At 42.6% G+C, this 13978-nt stretch overlaps 1 protein-coding gene across 1 annotated transcript in view; it reads left to right on the forward strand.

The window, feature by feature from the left end:
• The window catches only part of FAM126A (family with sequence similarity 126 member A), a 66789-nt gene that overhangs the window by 13239 nt on the left and 39572 nt on the right, over positions 1-13978 (forward strand). The window contains 1 exon segment of the mRNA XM_029070454.2: positions 4829-4909. Coding sequence (XP_028926287.1) covers positions 4847-4909 — 63 coding nt within the window. The 5' untranslated portion in view covers positions 4829-4846.

Genomic DNA, 13978 nt, shown 5'->3' on the forward strand with positions numbered 1-13978 from the left:
GATACACTCTTAAGTCAACCTTTTCAGTACATTAGAAATGATAGACACTTTAGGAGACTGAATAAAAAGATTTTCTGGAACTGGGATGGGACAGTTACTTTTAGAGCTGATGGATTTTTTTTGTTTGTTTGGATTAGCTTGAAGTTTTTGGAAAGTGCTTTTAGTCTCTGCACTAGTTCAGTGTGCTTGGCTCATTGTAATGTACTTCCAAGTGATCAGGATAACATTATGACTGTACACTTGGTAAATAATAATAATTATGGTATTTATTAAGGGCTTACTATAGAACAGGCACTGTTCTAAGCTTTGGGGTAGATAGATGATAATTGGGTTGGACACAGTCGCTGTCCCACATGGGGCACCCAGTCTTAATCCCCATTTTACAGATGAGGGAACTGAAGCACAGAGAAGTTAAATGACTTGCCCAAGGTCACACAACAGAGAAGTGGCGGAGCCAGGATTTGAACCCATGACTTTCTGACTTCGAAACCTATGCTCTATCCACTAGGCCAAATGCACCTTGAAATTAGAATTCCCAGTTGCACGCTAGAGATTTGGAAATGAAGATTCAGCATATAAACCTGCTTTTACTTGGGGTTGCCATTTTCAGCCACTGGGACTCCCTCCGAAGCAGCTGGAGCTAGGGTGCCTGGCCTGGTATGGCCCAGTTGATTGTAAACTCACTGTGGGCAGGAAACATTTCCGTTATATCGGACTCTCCCAAGTGCTTATTACAGTGCTATGCACACAGTAGGCACTTAATAAATATGATTTGCTGACTGACAGATATGTTTGCTGCTGCTGCTCAGGTGGTAGTTTTGGAGGGAGCCCCTGGCTCTGTACCCAAGTCCTACCGAGTCTGGGTTCAGAAACTGCCGGGCTAACTCCCATGTCCCGGACTCTTTAGGGCCCACTTGCAGGGCACCATCTCTTCCTCCCCAGCACTCCTCCCTCCATGGTCCCTGCCTTCCGACACCCTTCACTTCTCTTCTTCCCAAATCCTTTCGTGTTTGCTGATGTGGGTCTACTTTCCTCTCGTCACCCGATCCATTGACGTACCTAGGTGTACCTCACCAGCCATTTTGGTTTTGTTTGTTTGTTTAAGGAACGGCAACTGGGTAAACTTTGGTTTTTCGACATCAAAATATGTTCACACACTCCTTAAAGATTAGTAGTGGGACTGGCCCTAAAGTTTCAGAGCTTTCCAGTCAGAATTGGCTCGTCTGCTCCCCATATTTGTGGTGCTCATGAGAACTTTTGTTCCTTATGGTTGTGCCTTTCCTCTATGGTCTACCCTGTTGACATCCAGGAGAGTGACGGTAGTGGCACTGGCCTTGGAAGCTGTGTTGAGAGTGATGGGTGCCTGTGTCCCCTTAAAAAAGCAGGTTAGGAAGAGGCATGCAATGGTACCCCTGATGTTATACAAAGGGTTTTTGTTATATCCTTAGAATGGCTTTGTGAAAACTTATTAATACAAAAAGACTTTATTTCACTCTAATTTTAATAGTAGCTGTTAATTCCCTATTGCATGGAAAGCACTGTACTAAGCATTGGGAAAAAGTACAAAAGGGGGAATTTGAGCCAGTCCCTGACCCCCAGAGGGGTTCACAATCCAAGACTAAGGTTGGTGGGTGGTAGAGGTAGTAGGAGAAGCAGCGTGGCTTAGTGGGTAGAACCCGGGCCTGGGAGTCAGAAGGACCTGAGTTCTAATCCTGCCTCTGCCATTTGAGTGCTGTGACCCTGGGCAAGCCACTTCACTTCTTTGGACCTCATTTACCTCAGCTGTAAAATGGAGATTGAGACTGTGAGCTCCATGTGAGACTGGGATTGTGTCTAACCTGATTAACTCGCATCTACTCCAGCTCTAAGAACAGTCATTAACACATAATAAGTGCTTAACAAATACCATCATTATTATTATTAAAGGGACAGACCCACAAGGAAAGGTAAAACAATAAAAGCATCAACACTACATATTAAATGAAGATATGTTTTTCATTTCCAATGAGATTATATTGTACTGGGGAATTCTTAGGATCCCGGCTCTACAACTTGTCAGCTGTGTGACTGTGGGCAAGTCACTTAACTTCTCTGTGCCTCAGTTACCTCATCTGCAAAATGGGGATTAAGACTGTGAGCCTCACATGGGACAACCTGATGATCCTCTATCTACCCCAGCGCTTAGAACAGTGCTCTGCACATAGTAAGCGCTTAACAAATACCAACGTTATACTTATTATTAAACTTAGCACTGACACTGTGAAAATTACTCCAAGGGAATAAAGCACTTTTGGAAATGGCATGAGCTCTTTTCAGGCCTCTAGACTAGAAGCATAAAAGCAGGCTCCTGGTGATTGGAAAGAGTTAACCAAATTCTAAATTGCCTAATTTACTCTGAGCTTTTGTACACTGGCTCATAACGTAGGAAGTTGGTTGTTAGTTCTAAGAACTCTTGACTTAAATTGGATTTTAAAACTGAAAGTGAAGAGACATCCTCCTGGAGGAAGAAAAGTACACATAGCCGACCAGTCTACATAGGCCACCAGAAAAACTTGAGTAGGGATGGAAGGAGTTCAAATCAGGTTCCTTCTCCCTCCCTCCCCCAATTTGGTTTACTGAGAACTTGAATTTTGACTTTGGTGTAATTTATATTTCCTCGAACGTCTGTATTTCATAACCAGCAGCCTGGCTGGTTCCCTGGAAAGACCTCTGCCCTTAGAATCAGAAGCTCTGTCATGACCCTGCCTGTTGGGGCGATGTCTCAGTGGTGACCAAGTGCTTCACAGTGCTTTGCACACAGTAAGTGTTCAATAAATACAATTGTGTGAATGAATGAATGAAAGTTTCTAACCAAAGAACCAACTAGGGATCTCAAGGCAATCTCTGGGTTATGATACTGCAGGACAGGATCAGACACTACGTTTTGGCCACAAAAGGGCCCTTCACTGAAAAGGCCTTAGTGGGCACCATGCCATGTATTGCTTCTCTGCCCACCTAAATTCTCTTGGCACCCTGGGCCCCGGCAGGAAGAAAACTAAAAGGGAAGAGCAAGTGTGCCCGTGGCATTGTGTAAATCACTAGCACAAAAATCAATTCCTCTGCACAGGTTCCTGGTCCTTAAGTCTAAGGATGAAACCTCCTCCATTATTTCCAATGGGAAGCTTCATCCTCATCATCATTTCCGAGGCTGTGTATGAAGCTTCTTCATGTCCAGTTTGTAAAAACCCTTGCTGTAATGGTGCCAAAGCCCTATGTCATTCTTCTCCAGAGATGATTGGCGAGGCCAAGCTGAAAGGTAACAGTGGCAGCACAGTGTCAGGGCCGATAACCTAGAGAGGAAAACTGGATCTTGAAAGCTAATTGTTTTTGCTTCAACTCGACTGTAAAGCAGTGACAGATTGGTGAATTGCTTTGCAAGTGGGTTGATGTTAGCAGAGTGGACGGAAGGAACACTTCGAGAGGTGTTGAAGAGACAGCGTGGCATTTGGGTCCTTCGCCTTGAAGGGGGACTGTGGAACCGTGAGAGAGCAGGCGTGACCTTCAAGCTGTCATCCATCTAGGAGTCGGAGTTTGTGAGGGCTCGAGGGAGGGAGTGGACACAAGATAAGCTATTCCCAATTTTTTCAGTTAGTTTCCTTTTGCATAATATATTTAATCAAAATATGTGGTTTCAAAGCTGTCATATTTTTCAAGTTCCAGATAGCTTGCAACAAATCAAGACCCTTCGGTTAAAGGACTCTTCCCAGGAGTCGATCATTTTTTAGAAGGGGGCACTGCTTCCTAATTCAGAATTTAAAATTTGAAATTTCCATTAGTGCCTAATTCTCAGTGAATTTAAAAACACTCTTCATACAGATGGTCAGGGCTCCTAAGTTCATTTTAAGAATTTCCTCCTTGTCTTTTATTTAATTTAAAACCAGTGACTATACTTATGCCTTGGGGGTTGGGAGGCCCCCTCTAGACTGTAAGGTCCTTGGGTTCAGGGATTGTGTGTGACCAACTCTACTGTACTTTCCCAACCACTTAGTACAATGCTGTACACCCATAAGTGCTCAAATACCATCGACTGATTGATAATAACTTCTTTTAAAGAATCAGGTCCACAGTCCCACTCCTCCTATAATTATGCCCTATGTTTTTTCACCCAGGCTGGCAACTTTTTTCTTAATATCCTTAAGACCTGCTAGTGTTTTGATGAGAAATTGCTAGACAGCTTTTTGTTATTTCAAATATTTCCTTTTTTGGTTTTATAATAATCCCTTCCGAGAATTTTACCTTTTAGCTTCTTTGAGTTGTGTAATTCTCTGGGAATTTATATAGCTCCACTTGCCAAATGAAACAAAAGAAAGTGGCAAATACAATTTAGTACATTTCTGATTAATAAAATGACTGTTCTTTGCATTTGTATGTTTTTAAATCTATCTTGATTTTTTTCCCCACACATTAAGTTCTTGGTAATTTTCAGTGTCCTTTCAAGAATTTATTGTTTTTGGCCAGTGTGTGAACTGCACATTATCTTTCCCTCTTGTGAATGTTAAAAATTATTTATTGGATTGTGGTTTATCTAGGTCGATTGTCACTGAGTTAAGAATTGAAAAAATGGGTCAGATCTCCTTGAGGCCCCTTCTAAATTAACTTTAAATGAGCATGACTTGTTCGTTTTTTCATCCTGTGCATTTATGGTCCTAGGAGTTTTGGCTTCGGCTTGTTAATGCACGCTGATCTTATTAAAAGTTAAACAGATTATGTTTGATATTTGGCCTAGTAGTATTTTAGCTGTAAGTAGGCTATTTGCATTTACAAGAGTACTTCTTTCTTTTAAATTTAGGTTGAAGGGTAAGAACAGATGCTGGAAGATGTTCACGTTGGACAAAAGGGATTGTGGGAGGAGTGGCTCTCAGAGTTCAAGGTAACATTTATTGTTTAATAGGAACCCAGCTTCAGCATTGAATGTTTTGCTCTCAATATAACCCTTTGAAAAGATATGTGTAGTATGACTCGTCTTGTCTTATGCTGTCAAGTCGTCTCCACCCACGGCAACGCGTGGACACCTCTCTCAGAACGCCTAACTCAACTGCAGTCATTCTGGTAGTGTAGCCATAGAGTTTTTCCTAATAAAAATATGGAAGGGGTTAAAATTGCCTTCTTCTGCGCAGTAAACTTGAGTCCTCACCCCTACTCTCTCCCATGTCGCTGCTTGCCCATCCACAGGTGAGTTTTGACTTATAGCAGATTGCCTTCCACTCGCTAGCCACTGCCCAAACTAGAATGGAGTGGATATGCCTCTGCTTGACTCTTCCTCCTGTAGTCGCGACCAGTAGAATACTGGAATCACTCCAGGTGCGACCCTGAGAGGGGCGTAAGTATGACAGTTCACAGAAAATTCTAGTCTGGATGGGTTTTACAAATGGCATTCCTTTTGATAGGCAACCTTTTAGTCTGCTAAAGTGGTCTGCTAAGAGTTTCTTTCTCATTCCTTTTCTCTTCCAATCATATTTTTCCTTTCCTGGGAGCCAAAAAAAGGCTTTGAGCCTTGCATCATATGGAGGGAGGAAATCTTGTCTTATGCGTCGAGTGTTCTGACCCATAGCGATACCACGGACACATCTCTCCCAGAACACCCACTCTCCATCTGCAGTCATTCTGGTAGTGGATCCATAGAGTTTTCTTGGTAAAAATACGGAAGTGGTTTACCACTGCCGCCTTCCACGCAGTAAACTTAAGTCTCCGCCCTTGACTTTCTCCCGCGCCACTGCTGCCCAGCACGGGTGAGGTTTTGACTTGTAGCAGATTGCTGTCTACTTGCTAGCCACTGCCCAACCAAGATTGGAATGGGTAGTCCTTTGCTTGACTCTCCCTCCCCATAGCAAGGACTGGTAGAGTCCCTGAAAACTCTCCAGGTGTGACCTGAGAGGGTGGGGAAATAAGAGAAAATTACGGGGGGGGGGCGTGCCTAGCAAGGCAAGGAGATGGTGGAGCACCATCCTAAATTTGGCTGGTTGCCGAACTTCTCTCCCCTCTGGCCCCAAATACTTTTCTTTAATGGCATTTGTTAAGCACTTACTATGTGCCAGGCACTGTCTGGGATTGATACAAGCTATTCAGGTTGGACAAAGACCATGTCTCCCATGGATACATAGTCTTAGCCACCATTTGCTGATGAGATCACTGAGGCACAGAGAAGTGAAAGTGACTTGTCTAAGTCACATACCAGGTAAGTGGCGGAGTCCGGATTAGAACCCAGGTACTTCTGACTCCCAGGCCTGTGCTGTTTATCCACTAGGCGGGCTGTTTGGCTGGTACCACTCTGTGGGCCCCTTCGCCAGTGCTGCTGCCTGCTTACCCTTGGCAGAGGCAAAGGAGCAGCCATGTTTCAGTTGTGGACCTTTTGAATTTTTTTGCTAGCATTTTGGCTGCATAGTTTTATACTTTGAAATGCTTTCTTTCTTTGTCATTTTAATCAAGCATATCTCTAAGGAGAATTAGAGACTTAAACTAAAAATAAGTATTTCAATGTTATCTCTAAAGAAAAGTAGTTATGCCTTAAAATTTTTGGGGGGGGAAATATTATTTTTACTTCCATGTCTCTCTCAGATTACCTGTAGTGGTGTATATTGGGCTTAGTTAGAAAAGGGCCCATCCTGCTCATTCTTTCTGATTGCTAGGAAATCTGTGAATCAATTCAGTGGTATTTGTTGAGCACTAACTGTGTGCAGAGCACTGTATTAAGCACAGAGCCGGCAGGTACGACCCTTGCCTATAAGGAGCTTTATTCTACAGGGAAGACAGACATGTAAAGTAGGTTAGTGATGGGGATAGTTTATACACCTGTTATATAAGCGATTTAAAATGAATACAATTATACAATGAGGGTGATTGGCGGTTGGTTTGTTTTATTTGTTTATTCTCTCTCCAAATTCCCACTCTGGTTAAATGCCAATTCTCCTTTAACCATCTGTCAAATGAAACTCTAACTTGAAACATCTGGTTTCCTTTTCATGTGTTGCACCACATGGTTTCTTATCATTACTTTTAAGATTTCTTATTTAGTCTTCTGAACCTCGAGAGGGAAAAAATGGTGAGTTTGTGTGAAAGATCAGTACAGTATAGGCGAACAGAGGTGCCAGGAATATTGAATGTGCTGTAATTGTTTTAAATTGGCAAAATGTAGTAAAATTTCAAAGTACAGTGAGCCTTTTTATATTTCATTCCCCTGTAGTAACATGGGAAAGATCATTGTCTCTTTTTATTAAGATCATTTGTCTCTTTTATTAATGAGGACCTGGCATTAAGAACTGATGTGATATGCCCAATTCAGAATGCTAGTCAGGAATGGCAAGGAAGTAGAGTCCTTTCATTCAGCAGGAAGGCCCAAGTTCTGCCTGTCAAGAAAGTTGTGCCTTTGTCTTTGGTTATTATTTTTTCAAAAATACTTTCCCATCAAGATGACTTTTACTATTATAAACTGAATACAAGAGGGTGATGCCAATTGAGTTGACATTGTGCATAAAAGTATTATAATATTTGTTCCACTTACAAATCAGATTTCAAATGCTCTAATCACATTTGATTTAGAGTTGGCATTCAGTTTGTTAGCACATTTTCAAATTCAAGGATTAGGATTATGCTGATACTTCTATTTTTATTTGACAATCAGTCTCTTTCAATAAACTCATTCATTCCATTGTATTGAGTGCTTACTGTGTGCAGAGCACTGTACTAAGCGCTTCGAAAGTACAATTTAGCAATAGAGACAATCCTGCCCACAACGGGCTCACGGTCTGTGTTCCCTGGGTTACGGTACTGTGTTGATTAGATCGTTAAATGAAATCCAGTTTAGTGATCTTTTGTTACGTGCTTTGAAATATTTGACAAGTGCTAATCTCCACCTTTTGTAAACATTACCCATTAAAACTTCTTTTTTGTTGCTGGGTATGTTGTGGAATGACTCAGATTACCTAGTATTCTGGTAAACAAATTCTGCTCAAGAAGATGTTAAAAAATCCCACCCTTCTCTGTAATGAGAAATATGTGGTATTTTATTTGCCAGTTGAAGTTGTGATGGCAGTTACTTCATTGTATATTAGGTAAATAGCCTCTCGTGGGACAGGGACTTGTGTCCAAACCTGATTTGCTTGAATAAGAATAATGAATAATATGGTACTTGTTAAGCGCTTACTGTGTGCCACTGGTTCTAACTGGTAGGGTAGATTTAAGTTTATCAGACTGGATGCAGTCCCTTTCCCTCATGGGTCACCAGTCTTAATCCCCATTTATACGATGAGGTAATTAGGCACAGAGAAGAGAAGTGACTGCCCAAAGGCCACACCGCAGGCAAGTGGCAGAGCTGGAATTTGAACCCACATCTGACTCCCAGGCCCATGCTCTACCGCTAAGCACGCTGCTTCTCTACCCACCCCACCCAGTGTCTGTACCCACACCAGGGCTTATTACAGTGCCTGACACATAGTAAGAGCTTAACAAATGCCATAATATATCTCACTGTTCATCAAAACAAATGAATGAAAGACTATTTTTTGATGAAAATTAAGGTTCTCCAAAAGTTGGGGAAAACCATGCTCTCTCTAGCCACAAATATGTAGAAGCACATCTCTGTAAAAGAAATGGAAAAGACCATTGTCCTAGCATTTAGAGTGGCTGCAGATCATCAGTAAGGGCTGGGGAATGTTCCTCCCTTGGAATACTGCAAGTTCCATAGCAGAGGCAACCCAAGCCTTCTATTTTAAAAAGAAATGAAATTCAGAGCCATTTTTCTAACCAAGGTAGAAAGATGGGAGATTAGCTCATGTGGCATAGCTCTACACCTTTAGAGAACCTGAATTGTTGGTAAGCAATCCAGCAATTCTTCAATATGGGTAAGAATTATGCCATTTAATTTTGGTAGAATCCTGAGATATTCCTGGGATTCAGGGAACTGCAGGCAACATCTTAGCTGTCCTACTTACTGAAAACCAACAGCTGTAGAATCAGACCTCTCCTCTCCATCCAATTGCTCTCAAGCTGCTCCAAGCACTTATCATATCTCACAGTGACTCTTGCGTCAGCCTCCTGCTGACCTCCTTACTTCTTTTCTTTCCCTTCTGCAGTCCCTATTTCATGTGCTGCCTGGATCATTTTTCTAAAAAAAAAAAAAGTTCACACCATATCTCCCCATCCACAAAAACCTCCGGTGGTTGCCCACTGAACTCCACATCAAACAGACGCTCCTTACCATAGGCATTGTCCCTCAATCAGCACTCTACCTCATACCTTATCTTGCTGATCTACTACAACCAAACTGCACATTTTGCTTCTCTAACAACCACCTCTCTGTACCTCGATCTCATCTATTCCACCATTGGCTCCTTGCCCACATCTTCCTTGGCTTTAAAGTCCACTAAAATCATATCTCTTCCAAGATACCTTCCCTTCTAAGCCGTATTTTCCCCTACCACCCTTCCCCTCTGCGTATCTTACCTTAAGCACTCAGATGCTTACCACTTAAATGTTGATATTCGTTCCGCACTGAGCACAGCACTTACGTATTTAGACTTACACTCTACCATTTTTTCTATCTGTAATATATTTTAATGTCTGTGGTCCCCTCTGGATTGTAAATTCCTTGGGAACAGGGATCCTTCCTACCAACTCTATTTTACAGTACTCTCCTAAATGCTTAGAGCAGTGCTCTGTACAAAATAGATGCTCCAAAAAATACCATTGATTGAATAGAGAAGCTATTACCAAGGTCTTTAAAAATCCTGCAAAATGCTGTATGTCTTCTTCATGAGCAACTTCACCCTTTTTTCTTGTCTGGAGAAGATTTGTTCCAACCCTTGTCAAAGGGAATAAATAAGATAACCTAAGGACAGGGAAGCAGCATGGTCTAGTGGGAAGAGCATAGGCCTGGGAGTCATAAAGACCTGGCTTCTAATCTTGGCTCTGTCAGTTGCTTGCTGTGTGACCTAGGGCAAGCCACCTAACTTTTCTGCACCTCAGTTACCTCATCTGTAAAATGGGCATTAAATCCAGCTTGCTCCAAATTAGACTGTGAGTCCCATGTGGGACAGGGACTGTGTCCAACCTGATAAACTAGTATCTACCTCAGTGCTTAGAACAGTACTTGACACTTAAAAAATACCGTGAAAAAAGGAAGCTGTGCACTTTACATGCTTCCCAAGCAGAGATATGGCTAATTGTAACCTTGTTGTGATTTGAAGGTGATGGCATCAAGTTACCTAAACCTAAATAGTTGAATTTCAGCAAAGATTATTGAAGGCCTTGGTGCCTACATTCACTCTTATCCCAGAAGCCTTAGATGCAATCAGACTTACTATTCAAGACCCCTAGGAAATCCCACGCAATTCCCACAGTTCTACATAAATGTTTAAGTGCAACTGGAAGGACAAGACTTAGAGTCAATTTAAGAAGGCCTAGTGACATTTTGAAGGAAGAATAGATTCTGTTTTGACAAGGGAAGAGGAAAAGGGTATTCAGTGAGGGAAATGGCATCGCCAAAGGCACAGATATAGAAGCGTAATAAGGTCTGTCCTATAGTGTGTGTTTTCACTGCACATTTTTTATAGAAGTTGTTATGGCATTAGGGAATGCCCCTTTGACAAGTTACTTCTGGTAGAAAAAACAGGATCGTGACCAAGTGGATAGAGCACAGGCTTGGGAGTTAGAAGGATCTGGATTCTAATTCTGCCTGTACCACTTGTCTGCCATTTGACCTTGGGCAAGTCGCTTAAATTCTCTGTGCCTCTGTTACCTCGTGGGGATTATTAATAACAATAATAATAATAATAATGTTGGTATTTAAGCGCTTACCACGTGCAGAGCACTGTTCTAAGTGCTGGGGTAGATACAGGGTAATTAGGTTGTCCCACATGAGGCTCACAGTCTTAATCCCCATTTTACAGATGAGGTAACTGAGGCCCAGAGAAGTTAAGTGACTTGCCCACAGTCACACAGCTGCCAAGTGGCAGAGCCGGGATTCAAACCCATGACCTCTGACTCCCAAGCCTGTGCTCTTTCTACTGAGCCACACTGCTTCTCTAAGATTGTGAGCCCCGTGTGGGTCAGAGACTGCGTCCAACCCAATTTGCTCGTATCCACCCCAGCACTTAGAAGAGTGCTAGCAACATAGTAAGCGCTTAACAAATACCACAGTTATCATTACGTGCTGTTGGAAGAAACTGTTATGCACATGCATATCGTGTTGGGTAAGGTGCAAATATTATAATGTGTGTTTTCCTTCAGAAGAGGTTCTTCAAGAGCACAATCACCCTGTTATAGAAGAAGGGAATTTGCCTGTTACACTGTTGTGTCATACTCTCCCAAGTGCTTAGTTCAGTGCTCTGCACACAGTAAGCACTCAGTAAATGCAATCGATTGACTGAAGAACTGTCTATTAACTTGGTTAGGAGTGCAAAGCATAAAAGGGAGAGCCATAGGAAAAAAGTGAGGGACAGTTGGGGAAGGGAGCCCATTTGGTGGATGGCTTTGAAGCGACTGATTGGGAATGTCTACTTCATCTACCTTGGTAGGTGATTATCTCAATTACTCATTCTATCCTCAGAATAATTTGAAGGCTTGAATAGGAGAAGGGAGTGCATGGAAGAGGCAGTCAGTGTTGGTGAGAATGTGTGGCAGCGGTATTCACTGGAGGAGGGTTTTCCATTCAGTTGAGAACATAGCACACCCCCAATTACGACCACTCTGCCGTATGTGGAACTTGGGGATGTGTCCCGGGCTGTTTGCCATCTTATCCCAATGTGTCTAAGTTCCACCCTGCTGTCAGTTTGCTCTCTGTCTGCATTTCCCCTCCCCCTTCCTCGCCCTCCCCTATTTCTGGCAGGCATTTTATTCAGCGTGGTATTTTGGTTCTTTCACATTTCATGCTAATGTTTGTAGCCGCCACAGCAGCTGCCACCACCACCGCCCCGCCTCCCCCGACTGCCTGCTGCTTAGCCCTGAATGCCCAGCATGGCTAAAGCTGTGGGACAGAGACAAGGACAGACTGGAGCTGGGTGGTCAGGAGAGGGGTTGGGGTGCGGGGAGAGAGTGGGAGTCTGCTGCCCCCTCCCTCTCCACATCCAGGCCTAGGCTTTCCTCATCTCTGCCCTCTAGACGTAAGGTCCTCTAATGCTGTCTCTCTACCTCGAACTCGACTCTCTCGCCATGGACCTCTCATCCACATCCCGCCTCCTGCCTGGAACGCCGTCCCTGCTCATATCCGACAGACAGTGACTCTCCCCCACTTCAAAGCCTTACTGAAGGCACATCTCTCCAAGAGGCCTTCCCTGACTAAGCCTTCCTTTCCTTTTCTCCCACTCCCTTCTGCATCACCCCAACTTGCTCCCTCTATTCATCCCCCACCCTCAGCCCCACAGCACTTATGTACATATCTCTAATTTATTTATATTGATTTATTTTAATGTCTGTCTCACCCTCTAGCCTGTAAGCTCATTGTGGGCGGGGAATATGTCTGTTATTGTTATGTTGTACTCTCCCAAGCACATAGTACAATGCTCTGCACACAGTATGTGCTCAATCTATACGCCTGAAGTGAAGTGAAATGACTGTAAACTTTGTCACATCTTCTCCGAGAGGCCTTCCTCGATTAAGCACTCTTATCCCCCAGGTCTCTCTCCCTTCTGCATCATCTATGCACTTTGATCTGTGACCTTTGGGCATTTAATAACTGCCCCACCTTCAACCCCACAGCCCTTACATGCATGCCTTTAAATTATATATTATAAATTATTTTTGTATATTGATGTCTTCCTCCTTGTTAACTGTAGCTCATTGTGGGCAGGGAATATCTGCCAACTCTTTTGTACTCTCTCAATTGCTTAGTACAGTACTCTGCACATAGTAAGCGCCAAATATATAGCATTGATTGATTGCCCCTGTGGCTTTGGCAAAGGAGAAACAGCAAGGTGGAGGTTGGGTGGGCAGAAGTAGGGGGTGGAAGCTGTTGTCATGGTGTTGGGAGAAAGAACCAAAATATTGTACTGAACATTAAAATTTAGTACAGAGGGATTATTGGGGATGGGGGCAGGGAGGGAGGAATAAATTCAAGTTTTGGAGAGGAAAATAGAAAAGCTGTCAGAAACAGAGGTTTGGTAAAGAGTGGGAAGGGGAAAATGGGAGTGGTGCTCTGCACACAGCAAATGCTCACTAAATACCATTCATTCATTCATTCAGTTATATTTATTGAGCACTTACTGTGCGTAGTAGTTGATTAATTGCACTCATCAGGTCTGGAAGCTCATCTCAAACAGTGTATTTCACCTGGTTAGCGCAGGGAGAGTTACTGAGCTAATCAATAGTATTTATTGAGTGCTGACTGTGTGCAGGGCACCATATTAAGCACTTGGAAGAATACATCAAAACAGAGTTGGTAGACTCATTCATTCCCTGCCCACAAGCATCTACTAACTCCTTCACCTCAGGGCAAGCATTAGGGTTGGTACTCTGTGTTTTCTTGTTATGCGTTGTGATATCTTAGTATTTTAATAATTTTGAGGGAATTTCTTTTCAAGAGTTTGTGAAAGAAAAATGTAATATTAATATTGTGATTTTATTCTTTTAATTCCTTTAACAAAGATTAAACAATATTTTAGCTAAATTTGCTGTTTCAGTTGATAGCATATAAAAGAATTTCATATGATTTTTTTTTCCAGTGGTTCTTGAACAGATCCTTATTTATAGCATGTAAATACATGGGAAAATGAACCATGTGATACACTCATTAAATGCCATCGATTGATACAGCCGTTCACTCTACAGTCACATTTCCGAAGACCATAAACACATTGTCTTCCCATATTTTTCCGTAGATTATGGATCCTTCTGGTCAAGATCCCATTTGCCATCTGGAAGTGGATGCCCTTTGGGTATTTTGAATTTGCCAGTCCATTTTTTTAAATGCTTATGGTGGCCACAGCTTAAGTGTGGTAATAGAAGAGCT

This window comes from Ornithorhynchus anatinus, chromosome 8 (genome assembly GCF_004115215.2).
Source record: "Ornithorhynchus anatinus isolate Pmale09 chromosome 8, mOrnAna1.pri.v4, whole genome shotgun sequence".
Taxonomy (NCBI): Eukaryota; Metazoa; Chordata; class Mammalia; order Monotremata; family Ornithorhynchidae; genus Ornithorhynchus; species Ornithorhynchus anatinus.